The following is a 20,934-nucleotide window of genomic DNA, read 5'->3' as shown; positions in this document are numbered from 1 at the left end:
CCCACAAATGACCTTATGTCCAGTGCGAGGGATGAAAGACAAGGCTCTTTCCAACCCCGCAAACGGCGGACAAACACGGCCTTTTGTAGAGGAAGGAACTCTTTTGCCTACTCAGCTGCCCGGGATTTGCGAAGAGGGGAGAATGAAACAAGACTCCAAAGGTGATGCTCAATGTCTTTAATGAGAAAATCAAAGGAAAATGCAAAGATGAGAGCTCAGGCAATGCACTTTGGATGTTTGGCAAAGCTCAGAGAACTGCCCTAATGCTCGGAGCAGGCTTTGGGCATGGATGCTCCCCGTGCCCCTTACACCACCTCGTCTGTCCGGGAAGCTCAGCCGGGAGGGACGACAAGGCAAGTGGACAGTTCACCAACTCTAATCTACACAGTCTTTTAATGGCAAAAAGGCAAAGAAGAAGACCACCGCAAGACCAAGAAATGCATTCGCCATGATGCAGAAAGCTCAGAGAAGTGCTCCCATCTGAAGGCACACCCCCACGCCTGGGGTGCTTCTTTTCCAATTGCCCTTCAAGGCAAAGGGGAGTAAAGGTGGGAAAGAGGGCAGGCTGATGAGGAGAAGTAGGAGGCTGGCACAGGCACCCGCCTCCAGGCACAGAGGTGGAAGCTTGGCTCCTCTGCCGACCACGGCCGTGCTCTCAGGGCTGGCTCCCTTGGAAGCTTGTGGCGCTCGTCCACAGGCAGGTGATCGACAGGCTTTAGCAGAAGAGATTGCCCCGTCCTAGAGGTCCGCAGAGCCCACGGCCCAGCCCTGACCACCCAAAGCCCCCCAGGCCCAGGGAGCCCCCGGCACTGATGGGCACGCTGCTAGCGCTGAGCGAGCTCCCCACGGCAGCCGATGCTGTGGATCCCACGGCTGTGCTCTGAGGGAAGGAGCTGAGGATTGGGCCCGGCAGCGTCACCAGGACTGGCGAGGGCTGGATCGCAACGCTGGAGTCAGCACACCGGAGGACACACGGCTCGTTGCAGCTGTTTGCAAGCGGGGCTGGGCCGGAGGCAGCTGGCAGGCAAGGGCTGTAGCACGACATGTCTGGTGGAGGAGGGAGCTGACCCTGCAAGATGGAGGCGGGAGGGAGCAGAAGGCGTGAGCTGTCGCACGCTTTCAGGCCCCCCCAGCTCCCAGCTTAGCTCCTCTCGTGACCTGGGAGCTGAGCGGAGAGCAGGACCTTGGCAAGGGGCCTCGTTGCGGCAAGCTATGTCCGGCAAGAGGGTCCGCCATGGCGCCACGCTGTGTTTGGGCAGAACAGCACAGTGCAGCACAATGCAGCAGTTGTGCAGCACAAGACACTCTGGTAGCATGACCCAATTGTTGAAGGCCCTGCAGTGGCACCACAGGGGGTGTTTGTGGGTGTTTGGGTGGGCATGCGGTGGGTAGCTGTTGGTAGTTTAAGGGTGATCACAGAGGGGGAGGCTCCCCCCGTGCAACTCAAGCTCCTGTCCAGCCTGTCTCGCCTCTCCGCAGCGTGCCCGGTGGAGGCGCTCTCCAGCCTCCGCTTGCTCCATCTCCAAGGGTACATCTCCAGACTGCAAGGCTGTTTCCTTTGCAGCCTACAACAAGGGTTCTGCTCCGCCTTGAAGGCTGTGCTGGAAAATTTGCTAGGGAAAAGCGAGTCCTCGGTTCACCAGCTCCCGAGGAAGGTAGGAGGAACTGGATGCAAACTGTTTCTCATCGGTTGAGTTTAGCCTTGCTGCTAGTGCCTCAGACAGGGCAAGATTTTCTACCGCAGACCAAGAGGCTCCCTCTCGCCATCATGCTGTGAAGGTCTTGCTCATCAGCCGCCGTTCCCAGCAGAAGGCAACTTATTCTTCCAGCATCTGGACCTCAGTTTGTTTGCTCTGACAAACAGGTCTCCTCCCCCTCCCAAGCGCCCTGGTCTTGTCAGATAAACTCCTCTCTCCCACCTCTTTCAGCGGGGGACAGGTCTGAGTAAAAGACAACGGGGCTCCTGAGGACATTAGCCGCCATACCGCAAGACATCTGCGGTGCGAGAGGGGGTTGGTCTAGGTCTCCTTTGGGAACTCCTCATCACGCTACTAATGAAACAAGGGCGCTGCTTCCCCACGGATGGTGGAGGAAGAAGCCCGGTCATTGTTTAGAGAGTGTCGGCAGCACCCGCGGAGCCTTGAAGAGAGCTACGAGTGGCAAAGAAGGCCACCCAAGCCCCGCTTCAGGTGAAAGAAGCTACGCCTTCCCACGTTCCCTCCCAGAAGAAAGTCAGGCGTGGTTGTCGGTTCCAGGCCATTTGCGGAGGACGGGGGAGGAAAACGAGTGCAGCCCTCTCCACAAAATCCACTCTGAGCAGTGAGGAGACAAGAGGCAAAGGGAACTGAACTGAGACTTACCGATTTCACAGAGGAGAGGAAGGCCCAAGCAGAGGATAGAGCAGCTGGGAGCTGGGCACCTTCTTATACTGCAGCCCCGAGCCCCGAGGCAGCTGAAATGGCATGAACGTGAAGCACAGGCAGAAAGGGTAATTTGGGCTTTCAAAGCTCTGCTGGCAGATGAAAGACATTCCTCCTTCCCCTGAAATGTTTGGCTGTCTTGTTGTGCCACGTAAGGTGGAAGAGATTTGTTTGGCAGCAAATCTGTTTCAGCCTCAGACCAATTCTCCGTTTGAGGGCTCATTGCAGTTGCTGGTGAGGACGTGCAGAAGATTCAGGCCACGAGCAGGTGTTGCGCTCGTCCTCCCCTTGCTGGGGATCATGGCCACCTCTTAGGACTTCACCCGTGGAGCGCTGATGAAGGGACCTCTCGAGCGTTTCCTGTTGACAGGCGGAGGCCGAGCCTGAGCAACAGCGGTGCCCGCAGGCTTTGGAGGAGCTCAGAGCACAGGGAAGCTTCTGTAGGAGGACTGTCCCAGTGCAGGACAGAGCCTGGAGGAGACTCAGATCCGCTGGGGTGGGCGGAAGGTGGCGGTCAGACAAGGCCCCCTGCGATCTGGATAGAAACCCTTGTGTGTGTGCAGGGCGAGGGACCCTGAGGCCAATTGCTGCAGTGGGTCAGGCCTCCCCGTGGCAAGTCTCTGCTCCCCTCCGGCCTCGGTGATGCACGCACTTTGGTGCCATGCAAAGGGCAGTTCAGCTGTTGCCTTCAGCCAGGGAAGGTCAGAGTGTTTTCCTCGGGAAGGGCGCAGCCCGTGCCTTACCTGACTGGCCGTACTCATTCCCACCTGAGGAGAGGCCAGAGCTCCACGGGGCCCTGGAGAGTGATGAAGGAGACTGCTGAGTCATGCCCAAAAGTGAGCCGTAACCGGGAGAATCTGTTGGCTTCAGCACTGTCTTGCCAAGCCACAGTCGTCTTGGCACTGTTCCCCGGTGGGTTGTTTTTGCGGTCACTGACCCAGAGGCTCTGGTTTGTTTGCTCTCGCTAAGGGACAGAGAGGCACATGCAGTGCCCTTTAATTGCAAGGTGGCGTCAGCAGACCGCCTTGCGCTTACCTCTGAGTCACCAAAAAGTGCTGAGGCATTGTAAGAAACCTCAGGTGAACCTCGGTGTGAGTCATCCACGCGCTGGCATCCGGGATACTGGGGAAAAGGCTTCCGGTGTGTAACTGACTCTGGTCACGACCCCACGTCCTTGTACTTGCAGAAACGTAGCCTTCCTTGCAGTGTTGTCGCGGCCATTGGCATCTTGCCCGACCACTTGGTGATGCCTTGAAACGCCATCACGCTCCTTGATGAAAGGGCAGACAAAGGAGGACAGCAGAGACGTGCCCTGACGTTCCTACTCTCGGTCACTGGTGGAGCACAGACCAAAAAGAGGAAAGTTGCTGTCCTTACATGGCCAGAGGCTGGAAAGGCAACTTTTCTGATGGGCCGGTGTGCCAGAGCACGGGACTGAGGCAGCAGCCGTTGAGTGGCACCGCGTGGTTCAAGCTGTCACCCAGCAAGATATCGAGGCGACCGTGCTGGTTTGGAAAGGTCCGGGGGCGGTCTGAGGCCCGTGTGGGTCTCCAGCCCCGAGCGATGGCTAGAAAACTGTCAGGAGATGTCCCGTGCTCCTTGGGAAGACGAGCCACGCTCTCACTCGGGCAGAATAGTATTTGGTGGCAAGAGACCAGGACAGAACCTCCGCTTCTCACGTGGTGCCTTCTTTGTCACCAGGCAGGACCATACCACAGCCCTTTAGAGCTGCCGTCGAGCAGGTAGCGAGTGCCAGGGCTGGGCTGCTCTTCTCCATGGCCTGCCATCTTGCCCTGCTGCTGGCTGTGGGAGGGGTGTGGGAGGCGTTCCTCTACGGCGTGAGGAGCGTGTCCTTTGCTGGGACGGAGCGCACCCTCATCAAGTGTGCAGCTGATACCAAACGCGGAGGGGTGAGTGGTAGACAAGATGGTTGCGCTGCCATCGCGAGGGACCTGGAGAGGCTGGAGACCTGGTCTGAGAGGCACCTCATGAGGTCCGACAACGGGAGAGGCAAAGCCCATCACCAGGGGAGGAGTCACCCGAGTGTTACGCCAGGAACTGGCGGTGAAGCCCAGGGGTCAACACTGGCTCTAATCCTCTCTTTGTCTTCATGAACGATCCGCACGATGGGGCAGAGTGTACCCTCAGCAAGTCTGCTGATGATCCCAAACTGGGCAGTGTCTGATGCAGCAGAGGGTCATGCTGCCTGCCAGAGCGACGTGGACAGGCAAGAGAAATGGCCTGACGGAACCTGATGGGGTTCAACAAGGGGAAGTTTGAAGTCGTGCCCCTGGGGAGGAACAAGCAGAGGCACCAGGCCATGCCGGGAGTGCCCAGCTGGAAAGGAGCTCTGCAGACAAGGGGCTGGAACAGCAATGGTCTCCAAAGCAGAGGTGGAGCTGAATTAGGCAAGAGGAAGGGCTTCTGCAGAGGAAGCCCCTGTTGTTCTGAAGAGGAAGATTCAAGGAAACGCAACTGTCCTGATAAATAAGACAGGAGAACTAGTGACAATCGACGCGGAGAAGGCTGAGGTACTCCGACAAGTTTTAGCCTCAGTTTTCCCTGGCAGTGGCTTTTCCCTGGGCTGCATTAGGAGCAGTGCTGCCAGCAGCTTGCTGTGATTCTTCCCCTCAGCTCAGCTGTGGTGAGGCCACACCTGGAGGACTGGGTCCAGCTGGGGGCTCCCCAGTGCAGGAGAGGCATGGACAGAGCGGAGGGAGTCCAGTGAGCGGCAGCCGAGCCACTCCTGGGTGCAGGACTGGAGCATCTCTGCTACGAGGAGAGACAGAGAGCTGGGACTGTTCGTCCTGGAGAAGAGCGGGCTCGGGGGGGGATCTCCTCGCTATATATAAATATGCAAAGAGAGGGTGCAAAGAAGACGAAGCCAGGCTATTCCGGTGGTGCCCAGTGTCCACCCGTCCCTAGGCAGCCTTGCTTGAGCAGGGGTTTGGAGCAGATGACCTGCAGAGGCCCCTCCCAAGCCCTCTGCGAGTCTGGTGTTTTTGCAAAGACTTGAGCCAATGCAGGGTCATTCAAAAAAGGGGCCTGAGCAATCGGGAAATCATGAAGCAGGCTTTGCTTTGATGGGCTTTGCAAGCCCAGGGTCTGTCTGTCAGGCTGGGTGAGGTCGTGGGTGCTGTCACGATGCAAGAGGGGGATTTACCCTGGTTGCGTTAAAGTGTAAGGAAGTTTGGCAGGACCTACGCGGCTTGCGTTTCAGCTTGTACTCAGATATCAGAGGGCCTTGGGGCGGCTGGGCTTAGATTCTGAGTGATGCCCAGTTTGGCACTGCAAGTCCAGTTCCATTCAGTCTATGAAATTATCCCGATCAGGGATGCGCAGATAGCAAAATACGCTTTCAGTCCAGTAAATGACTGGTGTAGTTTATTGAAGCAACACAAGTACAGGTTTTTTTGGATTGCCGGTGATATATACACTGTCTGCAAAAGCACGTGCAAATGCCAAGAATATGACAGACACAACCACAATATGACGCAATGCTGACTCTGAAACAATGCTATAGAGAATGTTAGGATCGCCAGGGAAGCACTCGGTATAACCAAGAGTTCGTATCTCACCCAATAGGCGTCCCTGGTGGAGGAGGACGTGGAGGGGGGGAGAGGTTCAGCCTGTCAACGGATCCCAGAAGTAAGCGATGGCCTTCCAACTTGTCTGTGATGGTGACTTCCCCTCCATTTTCCTTCTCTTGAGCCATTTTTAGACTATTTTCTTACTTCTAGGTGGAGCCTGAGTGACTCTAGTCATACGTGTCTTCGTTGTGATTGGTATAAATTTTTCTCGCTTTTGTTTACAGGTATAGGCTCAGAGAAATTCAGAATGCATGCTCAGTGAAGGGTGGTCGCACCCTGGGAGGCGGGTAGCCTTTGGGATGGAGGTGTGTTTGGCATTACGATGAGATTATAAGGAGCAAAGTTCACCCAGAGGACAGGATTTGGCAGGTAGACTCAGGGCTGGCCATGCAATCTGTCAGTTCCATGTACCATCCGGTTCCCTCTCCCTGCAGTGACAGCATAGAGCCTGTCTGCGGAGCCTTCACTCCGCTCCAGCCTCCGTGCTATATCTCTTACAGTCAGCACCCCAAGCTCCCGTGGCGTTACCAGTACCTAAGGCTGCAGCCTATGTTGGCAAGGGGACCGTCCTGGAACAGATTCCTTGCATATCCGCCGCATCTCACATTGGAAGTTTCCTCAACGCTGAACCTTCTCTTAAGAAGCGGACAAACACTTAGCCTCAACAAGTCACCTCCAGCACTTAGTCCACAACGCGGCCCATGGCTGTATAGAGATGGCAACAGTGGGTTTGGAGGATTCCGGACAAGGACACAAGGACACGCAGGCTTTATTTTCTAAAAACCTGTGTTTATTACAGATCAACGGCAATCACCACTAGCAAGCCTACTGTGATTAAGAAGGCACATGATAGATAAGTAGATAGCTAGATTGATTGATATAGCTAGGTAGATAGGAAAGAGAGAGAGAGAGAGACAGCGAGGATGAGCTACTCTGTGTGTATTCCTCGTCGAATCAAATACATGTCCGAGCTGGGTCAGGACATTACTGGGGTTCCCCCACAAGGATGAACTCGCTCCCTTCAAAACCTCCTTCATTAGGCATGCTGACTACATCCCTTGTTACGCTGTCCCGTTTGTGGGGAGAGGGTAAACGCACGCAGTCTCTTCCTGCCTCCAGAAATGGAGCCCTGAGGGTTGCCTCTGCCTTGCCCCTTGGCTTTCTGTACTTGTTGCAAGACTGGCGCTGCCCCGTGTGGAAAAGGAGTTGGAAAGCTGACTTTCTACAGGCTGTGCAAGATACTTTGGCTTGACGTTCTGGCTTCTTAGCAGGGCGTTTCCTTGCAAAGCAGCCAGGGCCAGTGTCGGCTCTCACTGATCCAGCAATCTGTTGAGCCCCTGCTGTAGGCACTGCAGCACAGGGACATTCAACAGAAAACGTGGGCTTCCTTCCTACTTTGCTTTGCGGCTTTTGAGGCGTGCCAATGAGTAATGATACTCTGTCCAAACAAGCTCTCAGCCCACAAATGACCTTATGTCCAGTGCGAGGGATGAAAGACAAGGCTCTTTCCAACCCCGCAAACGGCGGACAAACACGGCCTTTTGTAGAGGAAGGAACTCTTTTGCCTACTCAGCTGCCCGGGATTTGCGAAGAGGGGAGAATGAAACAAGACTCCAAAGGTGATGCTCAATGTCTTTAATGAGAAAATCAAAGGAAAATGCAAAGATGAGAGCTCAGGCAATGCACTTTGGATGTTTGGCAAAGCTCAGAGAACTGCCCTAATGCTCGGAGCAGGCTTTGGGCATGGATGCTCCCCGTGCCCCTTACACCACCTCGTCTGTCCGGGAAGCTCAGCCGGGAGGGACGACAAGGCAAGTGGACAGTTCACCAACTCTAATCTACACAGTCTTTTAATGGCAAAAAGGCAAAGAAGAAGACCACCGCAAGACCAAGAAATGCATTCGCCATGATGCAGAAAGCTCAGAGAAGTGCTCCCATCTGAAGGCACACCCCCACGCCTGGGGTGCTTCTTTTCCAATTGCCCTTCAAGGCAAAGGGGAGTAAAGGTGGGAAAGAGGGCAGGCTGATGAGGAGAAGTAGGAGGCTGGCACAGGCACCCGCCTCCAGGCACAGAGGTGGAAGCTTGGCTCCTCTGCCGACCACGGCCGTGCTCTCAGGGCTGGCTCCCTTGGAAGCTTGTGGCGCTCGTCCACAGGCAGGTGATCGACAGGGCTTTAGCAGAAGAGATTGCCCCGTCCTAGAGGTCCGCAGAGCCCACGGCCCAGCCCTGACCACCCAAAGCCCCCCAGGCCCAGGGAGCCCCCGGCACTGATGGGCACGCTGCTAGCGCTGAGCGAGCTCCCCACGGCAGCCGATGCTGTGGATCCCACGGCTGTGCTCTGAGGGAAGGAGCTGAGGATTGGGCCCGGCAGCGTCACCAGGACTGGCGAGGGCTGGATCGCAACGCTGGAGTCAGCACACCGGAGGACACACGGCTCGTTGCAGCTGTTTGCAAGCGGGGCTGGGCCGGAGGCAGCTGGCAGGCAAGGGCTGTAGCACGACATGTCTGGTGGAGGAGGGAGCTGACCCTGCAAGATGGAGGCGGGAGGGAGCAGAAGGCGTGAGCTGTCGCACGCTTTCAGGCCCCCCCAGCTCCCAGCTTAGCTCCTCTCGTGACCTGGGAGCTGAGCGGAGAGCAGGACCTTGGCAAGGGGCCTCGTTGCGGCAAGCTATGTCCGGCAAGAGGGTCCGCCACGGCGCCACGCTGTGTTTGGGCAGAACAGCACAGTGCAGCACAATGCAGCAGTTGTGCAGCACAAGACACTCTGGTAGCATGACCCAATTGTTGAAGGCCCTGCAGTGGCACCACAGGGGGTGTTTGTGGGTGTTTGGGTGGGCATGCGGTGGGTAGCTGTTGGTAGTTTAAGGGTGATCACAGAGGGGGAGGCTCCCCCGTGCAACTCAAGCTCCTGTCCAGCCTGTCTCGCCTCTCCGCAGCGTGCCCGGTGGAGGCGCTCTCCAGCCTCCGCTTGCTCCATCTCCAAGGGTACATCTCCAGACTGCAAGGCTGTTTCCTTTGCAGCCTACAACAAGGGTTCTGCTCCGCCTTGAAGGCTGTGCTGGAAAATTTGCTAGGGAAAAGCGAGTCCTCGGTTCACCAGCTCCCGAGGAAGGTAGGAGGAACTGGATGCAAACTGTTTCTCATCGGTTGAGTTTAGCCTTGCTGCTAGTGCCTCAGACAGGGCAAGATTTTCTACCGCAGACCAAGAGGCTCCCTCTCGCCATCATGCTGTGAAGGTCTTGCTCATCAGCCGCCGTTCCCAGCAGAAGGCAACTTATTCTTCCAGCATCTGGGACCTCAGTTTGTTTGCTCTGACAAACAGGTCTCCTCCCCCTCCCAAGCGCCCTGGTCTTGTCAGATAAACTCCTCTCTCCCACCTCTTTCAGCGGGGGACAGGTCTGAGTAAAAGACAACGGGGCTCCTGAGGACATTAGCCGCCATACCGCAAGACATCTGCGGTTGCGAGAGGGGGTTGGTCTAGGTCTCCTTTGGGAACTCCTCATCACGCTACTAATGAAACAAGGGCGCTGCTTCCCCACGGATGGTGGAGGAAGAAGCCCGGTCATTGTTTAGAGAGTGTCGGCAGCACCCGCGGAGCCTTGAATAGAGCTACGAGTGGCAAAAGAAAGGCCACCCAAGCCCCGCTTCAGGTGAAAGAAGCTACGCCTTCCCACGTTCCCTCCCAGAAGAGAAGTCAGGCGTGGTTTGTCGGTTCCAGGCCATTTGCGGAGGACGGGGGAGGAAAACGAGTGCAGCCCTCTCCACAAAATCCACTCTGAGCGGTGAGGAGACAAGAGGCAAAGGGAACTGAACTGAGACTTACCGATTCACAGAGGAGAGGAAGGCCCAAGCAGAGGATAGAGCAGCTGGGAGCTGGGCACCTTCTTATTACTGCAGCCCCGAGCCCCGAGGCAGCTGAAATGGCATGTACGTGAAGCACAAGGCAGAAAGGGTAATTTGGGCTTTCAAAAGCTCTGCCCTTGGGGGCAGATGAAAGACATTCCTCTTCCCCTGAAATGTTTGGCTGTCTTGTTGTGCCACGTAAGGTGGAAGAGATTTGTTGGCAGCAAATCTGTTTCTGCCTCAGACCAATTCTCCGTTTGAGGGCTCATTGCAGTTGCTGGTGAGGACGTTCAGAAGATTCAGGCCACGAGCAGGTGTTGCGCTCGTCCTCCCTTGCTGGGATCATGGCCACCTCTTAGGACTTCACCCGTGGAGCGCTGATGAAGGGACCATCTCGACAGCGTTTCCTGTTGACAGGCGGAGGCCGAGCCTGAGCAACAGCGGTGCCCGCAGGCTTTGGAGGAGCTCAGAGCACAGGGAAGCTTCTGTAGGAGGACTGTCCCAGTGCAGGACAGAGCCTGGAGGAGACTCAGATCCGCTGGGGTGGGCGGAAGGTGGCGGTCAGGTACAAGGCCCCCTGCGATCTGGATAGAAACCCTTGTGTGTGGTGCAGGGCGAGGGACCCTGAGGCCAATTGCTGCAGTGGGTCAGGCCTCCCCGTGGCAAGTCTCTGCTCCCCTCCGGCCTCGGTGATGCACGCACTTTGGTGCCATGCAAAGGGCAGTTCAGCTGTTGCCTTCAGCCAGGAAGGTCCAGAGTGTTTTCCTCGGGAAGGGCGCAGCCCGTGCCTTACCTGACTGGCCGTACTCATTCCACACCTGAGGAGAGGCCAGAGCTCCACCGGGGCCCTGGAGAGTGATGAAGGAGACTGCTGAGTCATGCCCAAAAGTGAGCCGTAACCGGGAGAATCTGTTGGCTTCAGCAATGTCTTGCCAAGCCACAGTCGTCTTGGCACTGTTTCCCCCGGTGGGTTGTTTTTGCGGTCACTGACCCAGAGGCTCTGGTTTGTTTGCTCTCGCTAAGGGACAGCGAGGCACAATGCAGTGCCCTTTAATTGCAAGGTGGCGTCAGCAGACCGCCTTGCCGCTTACCTCTGAGTCACCAAAAAGTGCTGAGGCATTGTAAGAAACCTCAGGTGAAACCCTCGGTGTGAGTCATCCACGTGCTGGCATCCGGATACTGGGGAAAAGGCTTCCGGTGGTGTAACTGACTCTGGTCACGACCCCACGTCCTTGTACTTGCAGAAACGTCAGCCTTCCTTGCAGTGTTGTCGCGCCATTGGCATCTTGCCCGACCACTTTGGTGATGCCTTGAAACGCCATCACGCTCCTGATGAAAGGGCAGACAAAGGGGACAGCAGAGACGTGCCCTGACGTTCCTACTCTCGTCACTGGTGGAGCACAGACCAAAAAGAGGAAAGTTGCTGTCCTTACATGGCCAGAGGCTGGAAAGGCAAACTTTTCTGATGGGCCGTGTGTGCCAGAGCACGGGACTGAGGCAGCAGCTGTTGAGTGGCACCGCGTGGTTCAAGCTGTCACCCAGCAACATATCGAGGTGACCGTGCTGGTTTGGAAAGGTCCGGGGACGCTCTGAGCCCTGTGTGGGTCTCCAGCCCCGAGCGATGGCTAGAAAACTGTCAGGAGATGTCCGTGCTCCTTGGGAAGACGAGCCACGCTCTCACATCGGGCAGAATAGTATTTGGTGGCAAGAGACCAGGACAGAACCTCCGCTTCTCACGTGGTGCCTTCTTTGTCCACCAGGCAGGACCATACCACAGCCCTTTAGAGCTGCCGTCGAGCAGGTAGCGAGTGCCAGGGCTGGGCTGCTCTTCTCCATGGCCTGCCATCTTGCCCTGCTGCTGGCTGTGGGAGGGGTGTGGGAGGCGTTCCTCTACGGCGTGAGGAGCGTGTCCTTTGCTGGGACGGAGCGCAACCTCATCAAGTGTGCAGCTGATACCAAACGCGGAGGGGTGAGTGGTAGACAAGATGGTTGCGCTGCCATCGCGAGGGACCTGGAGAGGCTGGAGACCTGGTCTGAGAGGCACCTCATGAGGTCCGACAACGGGAGAGGCAAAGCCCATCCATCACCAGGGGAGGAGTCACCCGAGTGTTACGCCAGGAACTGGCGGTGAAGCACAGGGGTCAACACTGGCTCTAATCCTCTCTTTGTCCTTCATGAACGATCCGCACGATGGGGCAGAGTGGTACCCTCAGCAGTCTGCTGATGATCCCAACTGGGAGCAGTGTCTGATGCAGCAGAGGGTCATGCTGCCTGCCAGAGCGACGTGGACAGGCCAAGAGAAATGGCCTGACGGAACCTGATTGGGTTCAACAAGGGGAAGTTTGAAGTCGTGCCCCTGGGGAGGAACAATCAGAGGCACCAGGCCATGCCGGGAGTGCCCAGCTGGAAAGGAGCTCTGGCAGACAAGGGGCTGGAACAGCAATGGTCTCCAAAGCAGAGGTGGAGCTGAATTAGGCAAGAGGAAGGGGCTTCTGCAAGGAAGCCCCTGTTGGTTCTGAAGAGGAAGATTCAAGGAAACGCAACTGTCCTGATAAATAAGACAGGAGAACTAGTGACAATCGACGCGGAGAAGGCTGAGGTACTCCGACAAAGTTTTAGCTCAGTTTTCCCTGGCAGTGGCTTTTTCCTGGGCTGCATTAGGAGCAGTGCTGCCAGCAGCTTGCTTTGGATGCTTCCCCTCAGCTCAGACTGTGGTGAGAGCCACACCTGGGAGGACTGGGTCCAGCTGGGGCCATCCCCAGTGCAGGAGAGGCATGGACAGAGCGGAGGGAGTCCAGTGAGCGGCAGCCGAGCCACTCCTGGGGTGCAGGACTGAGGCATCTCTGCTACGAGGAGAGACAGAGAGCTGGGACTGTTCGTCCTGGAGAAGAGCGGCTCGGGGGGGGATCTCCTCGCTATATATAAATATGCAAAGAGAGGGTGCAAAGAAGACGAAGCCAGGCCCTTTCCGGTGGTGCCCAGTGTCCACCCGTCCCTAGGCAGCCTTGCTTGAGCAGGGGTTTGGAGCAGATGACTGCAGAGGCCCCTCCCAAGCCCTCTGCGAGTCTGGTGTTTTTGCAAAGACTTGAGCCAATGCAGGGTCATTCAAAAAAAGGGGCCTGAGCAATCTGAGAAATCGTGAAGCAGGCTTTGCTTTGATGGGCTTTGCAAGCCCAGGGTCTGTCTGTCAGGCTGGGTGAGGTCGTGGGTTGCTGTCACGATGCAAGGGTGATTTACCCTGGTTGCGTTAAAGTGTAAGGAAGTTTGGCAGGACCTACGCGGCTTGCGTTTCAGCTTGTACTCAGATATCAGAGGGCCTTGGGGCGGCTGGGCTTAGATTACTGAGTGATGCCCAGTTTTGGCACTGCAAGTCCAGTTCCATTCAGTCTATGAAATTATCCCGATCAGGATGCGCAGATAGCAAATACGCTTTCAGTCCAGTAAATGACCTGGTGTAGTTTATTGAAGCAACACGAGTACAGGTTCTTTTGGATTGCCGGTGATATATACAACTGTCTGCAAAAGCACGTGCAAATGCCCAAGAATATGACAGACACACCACATATGACGCAATGCTGACTCATTGAAACAATGCTATAGAGAATGTTAGGATTGCCAGGAAGCACTCGGTATAACCAAGAGTTCGAATCTCACCCAATAGCGTCCCTGGTGGAGGAGGCGTGGAGGGGGGGAGAGGTTCAGCCTGTCAATACGGATCCCAGAAGTAAGCGATGGCCTTCCAACTTGTCTGTGATGGTGGACTTCCCCTCCATTTTCCTTCTCTTGAGCCATTTTTAGACTATTTTCTTACTTCTAGGTGGAGCCTGAGTGACTCTAGTCATAACGTGTCTTCGTTGTGATTGGCATAAATTTTTCTCGCTTTTGTTTACAGGTATAGGCTCAGAGAAATTCAGAATGCATGCTCAGTGAAGGGTGGTCGCACCCTGGGAGGCGGGTAGCCTTTGGGATGGAGGTGTGTTTTGGCATTACGATGAGATTATAAGGAGCAAAGTTCACCCAGAGGACAGGATTGGCAGGTAGACTCAGGCTGGCCATGCAATCTGTCAGTTCCATATACCATAACCGGTTCCCTCTCCTGGCAGTGACAGCATAGAGCCTGTCTGCGGAGCCTTCACTTCCGCTCCAGCCTACGTGCTATATCTCTTACAGTCAGCACCCCAAGACTCCGTGGCGTTTACCAGTACCTAAGGCTGCAGCCTATGTTGCAAGGGGACCGTCCTGGAACAGATTCCTTGCATATCCGCCGCATCTCACATTGGAAGTTTCCTCAACGCTGAACCTTCTCTTAAGAAGCGGACAAACACTTAGCCTCAACAAGTCACCTCCAGCACTTTAGTCACAACGCGGCCCATGGCTGTATAGAGATGGCAACAGTGGGTTTGGAGGATTCCGGACAAGGACACAAGGACAAACGGCAGGCTTTATTTTCTAAAAACATGTGTTTATTACAGATCAACGGCAATCACCACTAGCAAGCCTACTGTTGATTAAGAAGGCACATGATAGATAAGTAGATAGCTAAGTAGTTAGATTGATTGATAGCTAGGTAGATAGGAAAGAGAGAGAGAGAGAGACAGCGAGGATGAGCTACTCTGTGGTGTATTCCTCGTCGAATCAAATACATGTCCGAGCTGGGTCAGGACATTACTGGGGTTCCCCCACAAGGATGAACTCGCTCCCTTCAAAACCTCCTTCATTAGGCATGCTGACTACATCCCTTGTTACGCTGTCCCGTTTGTGGGGAGAGGGTAAACGCACGCAGTCTCTTCCTGCCTCCAGAAATGGAGCCCTGAGGGTTGCCTCTGCCTTGCCCCTTGGCTTTCTGTACTTGTTGCAAGACTGGGCGCTGCCCCGTGTGGAAAAGGAGTTTGGAAAGCTGACTTTCTACAGGCTGTGCAAGATACTTTGGCTTGACGTTCTGGCTTCTTAGCAGGGCGTTTCCCTTGCAAAGGCAGCCAGGGCCAGTGTCGGCTCTCACTGATCCAGCAATCTGTTGAGCCCCTGCTGTAGGCACTGCAGCACAGGGACATTCAACAGAAAACGTGGGCTTCCTTCCTACTTTCTTTGCGGCTTTTGAGGCGTGCCAATGAGTAATGATACTCTGTCCAAGACAAGCTCTCAGCCCACAAATTACCTTAATGTCCAGTGCGAGGGATGAAAGACAAGGCTCTTTTCCAACCCCGCAAACGGCGGACAAACAAGGCCTTTTGTAGAGGAAGGAACTCTTTGCCTACTCAGCTGCCCGGGATTTGCGAAGAGGGGGAGAATGAAACAAGACTCCAAAGGTGATGCTCAATGTCTTTAATGAGAAAATCAAAGGAAAATGCAAAGGATGAGAGCTCAGGCAATGCACTTTGGATTTTGGGCAAAGCTCAGAGAAGTGCCCTAATGCTGGAGCAGGCTTGGGCATGGATGCTCCCCGTGCCCCTTACACCACCCTCGTCTGTCCGGGAAGCTCAGCCGGGAGGGACGACAAGGCAAGTGGGGACAGTTCACCAACTCTAATCTACACAGTCTTTTTTAATGGCAAAAAGGCAAAAGAAGAAGACCACCGCAAGACCAAGAAAATGCATTCGCCATGATGCAGAAAGCTCAGAGAAGTGCTCCCATCTGAAGGCACACCCCCACCGCCTGGGTGCTTCTTTTCCATTGCCCTTCAAGGCAAAGGGGAGTAAAGGTGGGAAAGAGGGCAGGCTGATGAGGAGAAGTAGGAGGCTGGCACAGGCACCCGCCTCCAGGCACAGAGGTGGAAGCTTGGCTCCTCTGCCGACCACGGGCCGTGCTCTCAGGGCTGGCTCCCTTGGAAGCTTGTGGCGCTCAGTCCACAGGCAGGTGATCGACAGGCTTTAGCAGAAGAGATTGCCCCGTCCTAGAGGTCCGAGAGCCCACGGCCCAGCCCTGACCACCCAAAGCCCCCCAGGCACAGGGAGCCCCCGGCACTGATGGGCACGCTGCTAGCGCTGAGCGAGCTCCCCACGGCAGCCGATGCTGTGGAATCCCACGGCTGTGCTCTGAGGGAAGGAGCTGAGGATTGGGCCCTGGACAGCGTCACCAAGGACTGGCGAGGGCTGGATCGCAACGCTGGAGTCAGCACCACCGGAGGACACACGGCTCGTTGCAGCTGTTTTGCAAGCGGGGCTGGGCCGGAGGCAGCTGGCAGGCAAGGGCTGTAGCACGACATGTCTGGTGGAGGAGGGAGCTGACCCTGCAAGAATGGAGGCGGGAGGGAGCAGAAGGCGTGAGCTGTCGCACGCTTTCAGGCCCCCCAGCTCCCAGCTTAGCTCCTCTCGTGACCTGGGAGCTGAGCGGAGAGCAGGACCTTGCAAGGGGCCTCGTTGCGGCAAGCTATGTCCGGCAAGAGGGTCCGCCACGGCGCCACGCTGTGTTGGCAGAACAGCCACAGTGTAGCACAATGCAGCAGTTGTGCAGCACAAGACACTCTGGTAGCATGACCCAATTGTTGAAGGCCCTGCAGTGGCACCACAGGGGGTGTGTTGTGGGTGTTTGGGTGGGCATGCGGTGGGTAGCTGTTGGTAGTTTAAGGGTGATCACAGAGGGGGAGGCTCCCCCCGTGCAACTCAAGCTCCTGTCCAGCCTGTTCTCGCCTCCTCTCCGCAGCGTGGCCCGGTGGAGGCGCTCTCCAGCCTCCGCTTGCTCCATCTCCTAAGGGTACATCTCCAGACTGCAAGGCTGTTTCCTTTGCAGCCTACAACAAGGGTTCTGCTCCCGCCTTTGAAGGCTGTGCTGGAAAATTTTGCTAGGGAAAAGCGAGTTCCTCGGTTCACCAGCTCCCGAGGAAGGTAGGAGGAACTGGATGCAAACTGTTTTCTCATCGGTTGAGGTTTAGCCTTGCTGCTAGTGCCTCAGACAGGGCAAGATTTTCTACCGCAGACCAAGAGGGCTCCCTCTCGCCATCATGCTGTGAAGGTCTTGCTCATCAGCCGCCGTTCCCAGCAGAAGGCAACTTATTCTTCCAGCATCTGGACCTCAGTTTGTTTGCTCTGACAAACAGGTCTCCTCCCCCTCCCAAGCGCCCTGGTCTTGTCAGATAAACTCCTCTTCTCCCACCTCTTTCAGCGGGGGACAGGTCTGAGTAAAGACAACGGGGCTCCTGAGACATTAGCCGCCAATACCGCAAGACATCTGCGGTGCGAGAGGGGGTTGGTCGAGTAGGTCTCCTTTGGGAACTCCTCATCACGCTACTAATGAAACAAGGGGCGCTGCTTCCCCACGGATGGTGGAGGAAGAAGCCCGGTCATTGTTTAGAGAGTGGTCGGCAGCACCCGCGGAGCCTTGAAGAGAGCCTACGAGTGGCAAAAGAAGGCACCCAAGCCCCGCTTCAGGTGAAAGAAGCTACGCCTTCCCACGTTCCCTCCCAGAAGAGAAGTCCAGGCGTGGTTGTCGGTTCCAGGCCATTTGCGGAGGACGGGGGAGGAAAACGAGTGCAGCCCTCTCCACAAAATCCACTCTGAGCAGTGAGGAGACAAGAGGCAAAGGGAACTGAACTGAGACTTTACCGATTTCCACAGAGGAGAGGAAGGCCCAAGCAGAGGATAGAGCAGCTGGGGAGCTGGGCACCTTCTTATACTGCAGCCCCGAGCCCCGAGGCAGCTGAAATGGCATGAACGTGAAGCACAGGCAGAAAGGGTAATTGGGCTTTCAAAGCTCTGCTGGCAGATGAAAGACATTCCTCCTTCCCCTGAAATGTTTGGCTGTCTTGTTGTGCCACGTAAGGGTGGAAGAGATTTGTTTGGCAGCAAATCTGTTTCTGCCTCAGACCAATTCTCCGTTTGAGGGCTCATTGCAGTTGCTGGTGAGGACGTGGCAGAAGATTCAGGCCACGAGCAGGTGTTGCGCTCGTCCTCCCCTTGCTGGGGAGTCATGGCCACCTCTTAGGACTTCACCCGTTGGAGCGCTTGATGAAGGGAACCTCTCGAGCGTTTCCTGTTGACAGGCGGAGGCCGAGCCTGAGCAACAGCGGTGCCCGCAGGCTTTGGAGGAGCTCAGAGCACAGGGCAAGCCTTTGTAGAGGGGACTGTCCCAGTGCAGGACAAGAGCCTGGAGGAGACTCAGATCCGCTGGGGTGGGCGGAAGGTGGCGGTCAGACAAGGCCCCCTGCGATCTGGATAGAAAACCCTTGTGTGTGTGCAGGGCGAGGGACCCTGAGGCCAATTGCTGCAGTGTGGTCAGGCCTCCCCGTGGCAAGTCTCTGCTCCCCTCCAGGCCTCGGTGATGCACGCACTTTGGTGCCATGCAAAGGGCAGTTCAGCTGTTGCCTTCAGCCAGGGAAGGTCAGAGTGTTTTCCTCGGGAAGGGGCGCAGCCCGTGCCTTACCTGACTGGCCGTACTCATTCCACACCTGAGGAGAGGCCAGAGCTCCACGGGGCCCTGGAGAGTGATGAAGGAGACTGCTGAGTCATGCCCAAAAAGTGAGCCGTACCCGGGAGAATCTGTTTGGCTTCAGCACGTCTTGCCAAGCCACAGTCGTCTTCGGCACTGTTCCCCGGTGGGTTGTTTTTGCGGTCACTGACCCAGCGGCTCTGGTTTGTTTGCTCTCGCTAAGGGACAGAGAGGCACATGCAGTGCCCCTTTATTGCAAGGTGCGTCAGCAGACCGCCTTGCGCTTACCTCTGAGTCACCAAAAAGTGCTGAGGCATTGTAAGAAAACCTCAGGTGAACCTCGGTGTGAGTCATCCACGCGCTGGCATCCAGGATACTGGGGAAAAGGCTTCCGGTGTGTAACTGACTCTGGTCACGACCCCACGTCCTTGTACTTGCAGAAACGTAGCCTTCCTTGCAGTGTTGTCGCGGCCATTGCATCTTGCCCGACCACTTGTTGATGCCTTGAAACGCCCATCACGCTCCTTGATGAAAGGCAGACAAAGGAGGACAGCAGAGACGTGCCCTGACGTTCCTACTCTCGGTCACTGGTGGAGCACAGACCAAAAGAGGAAAGTTGCTGTCCTTACGTGGCCAGAGGCTGGAAAGGCAACTTTTCTGATGGGCGGTGTGCAAGAGCACGGGACTGAGGCAGCAGCCGTTGAGTGGCACCGCGTGGTTCATAGCTGTCACCCAGCAAGATATTGAGGCGACCGTGCTGGTTGGAAAGGTCCGGGGGCGGTCTGAGGCCCGGTGTGGGTCTCCAGCCCGAGCGATGCTAGAAAACTGTCAGGAGATGTCCCGTGCTCCTTGGAAGACGAGCCACGCTCTCACTCGGCAGAATAGTATTTGGTGGCAGAGACCAGGACAGAACCTCCGCTTCTCACGTGGTGCCTTCTTTGTCACCAGGCAGGACCATACCACAGCCCTTTAGAGCTGCCGTCGAGCAGGTAGCGAGTGCCAGGGCTGGGCTTGCTCTTCTCCATGGCCTGCCATCTTGCCCTGCTGCTGGCTGTGGGAGGGGTGTGGGAGGCGTTCCTCTACGGCGTGAGGAGCGTGTCCTTTGCTGGGACGGAGCGCACCCTCATCAAGTGTGCAGCTGATACCAAACGCGGAGGGGTGAGTGGTAGACAAGATGGTTGCGCTGCTATCGCGAGGGACCTGGAGAGGCTGGAGACCTGGTCTGAGAGGCACCTCATGAGGTCCGACAACGGGAGAGGCCATCACCGGGGAGGAGTCACCCGAGTGTTACGCCAGGAACTGGCGGTGAAGCCCAGGGGTCAAACACTGGCTCTAATCCTCTCTTTGTCTTCATGAACGATCCGCACGATGGGGCAGAGTGTACCCTCAGCAAGTCTGCTGATGATCCCAAACTGGGAGCAGTGTCTGATGCAGCAGAGGGTCATGCTGCCTGCCAGAGCGACGTGGACAGGCAAGAGAAATGGCCTGACGGAACCTGATGGGGTTCAACAAGGGGAAGTTTGAAGTCGTGCCCCTGGGGAGGAACAAGCAGAGGCACCAGGCCATGCCGGGAGTGCCCAGCTGGAAAGGAGCTCTGCAGACAAGGGGCTGGAACAGCAATGGTCTCCAAAGCAGAGGTGGAGCTGAATTAGGCAAGAGGAAGGGCTTCTGCAGAGGAAGCCCCTGTTGTTCTGAAGAGGAAGATTCAAGGAAACGCAACTGTCCTGATAAATAAGACAGGAGAACTAGTGACAATCGACGCGGAGAAGGCTGAGGTACTCCGACAAGTTTTAGCCTCAGTTTTCCCTGGCAGTGGCTTTTCCCTGGGCTGCATTAGGAGCAGTGCTGCCAGCAGCTTGCTGTGATTCTTCCCCTCAGCTCAGCTGTGGTGAGGCCACACCTGGAGGACTGGGTCCAGCTGGGGGCTCCCCAGTGCAGGAGAGGCATGGACAGAGCGGAGGGAGTCCAGTGAGCGGCAGCCGAGCCACTCCTGGGTGCAGGACTGGAGTATCTCTGCTACGAGGAGAGACAGAGAGCTGGGACTGTTCGTCCTGGAGAAGAGCGGGCTCGGGGGGGGATCTCCTCGCTATATATAAATATGCAAAGAGAGGGTGCAAAGAAGACGAAGCCAGGCCCTTTCCGGTGGTGCCCAGTGTCCACCCGTCCCTAGGCAGCCTTGCTTGAGCAGGGGTTTGGAGCAGATGACCTGCAGAGGCCCCTCCCAAGCCCTCTGCGAGTCTGGTGTTTTTGCAAAGACTTGAGCCAATGCAGGGTCATTCAAAAAGGGGCCTGAGCAATCGGGAAATCGTGAAGCAGGCTTTGCTTTGATGGGCTTTGCAAGCCCAGGGTCTGTCTGTCAGCTGGGTGAGGGTCGTGGGTGCTGTCACGATGCAAGAGGGGGATTTACCCTGGTTGCGTTAAAGTGTAAGGAAGTTTGGCAGGACCTACGCGGCTTGCGTTTCAGCTTGTACTCAGATATCAGAGGGCCTTGGGGCGGCTGGGCTTAGATTTCTGAGTGATGCCCAATTTGGCACTGCAAGTCCAGTTCCATTCAGTCTATGAAATTATCCCGATCAGGGATGCGCAGATAGCAAAATACACTTTCAGTCCAGTAAATGACTGGTGTAGTTTATTGAAGCAACACGAGTACAGGTTCTTTTGGATTGCCGGTGATATATACACTGTCTGCAAAAGCACGTGCAAATGCCAAGAATATGAC

The 20,934-nt window shown here is 56.1% G+C and overlaps 1 protein-coding gene across 1 annotated transcript; it reads right to left on the bottom strand.

Annotated features, from left to right (window-relative positions):
- Nucleotides 1-227: 227 nt before the first annotated feature.
- LOC126913783 (beta-keratin-related protein) lies at nucleotides 228-18,279 on the bottom strand. The gene is made up of 2 exons (XM_050717017.1): nucleotides 18,210-18,279; nucleotides 228-1,069 (listed from the first exon to the last, which is right to left on the bottom strand). Exons 1-2 carry the CDS (start codon nucleotides 18,225-18,227, stop codon nucleotides 716-718), a joined length of 372 nt encoding a protein of 123 aa, XP_050572974.1. The 5' UTR covers nucleotides 18,228-18,279; the 3' UTR covers nucleotides 228-715.
- Nucleotides 18,280-20,934: the final 2,655 nt, after the last annotated feature.

This window comes from Cygnus atratus, unplaced genomic scaffold (assembly GCF_013377495.2).
Source record: "Cygnus atratus isolate AKBS03 ecotype Queensland, Australia unplaced genomic scaffold, CAtr_DNAZoo_HiC_assembly HiC_scaffold_92, whole genome shotgun sequence".
Lineage (NCBI taxonomy): Eukaryota > Metazoa > Chordata > Aves > Anseriformes > Anatidae > Cygnus > Cygnus atratus.
This window is presented reverse-complemented; position numbering and strand designations above follow the sequence as displayed.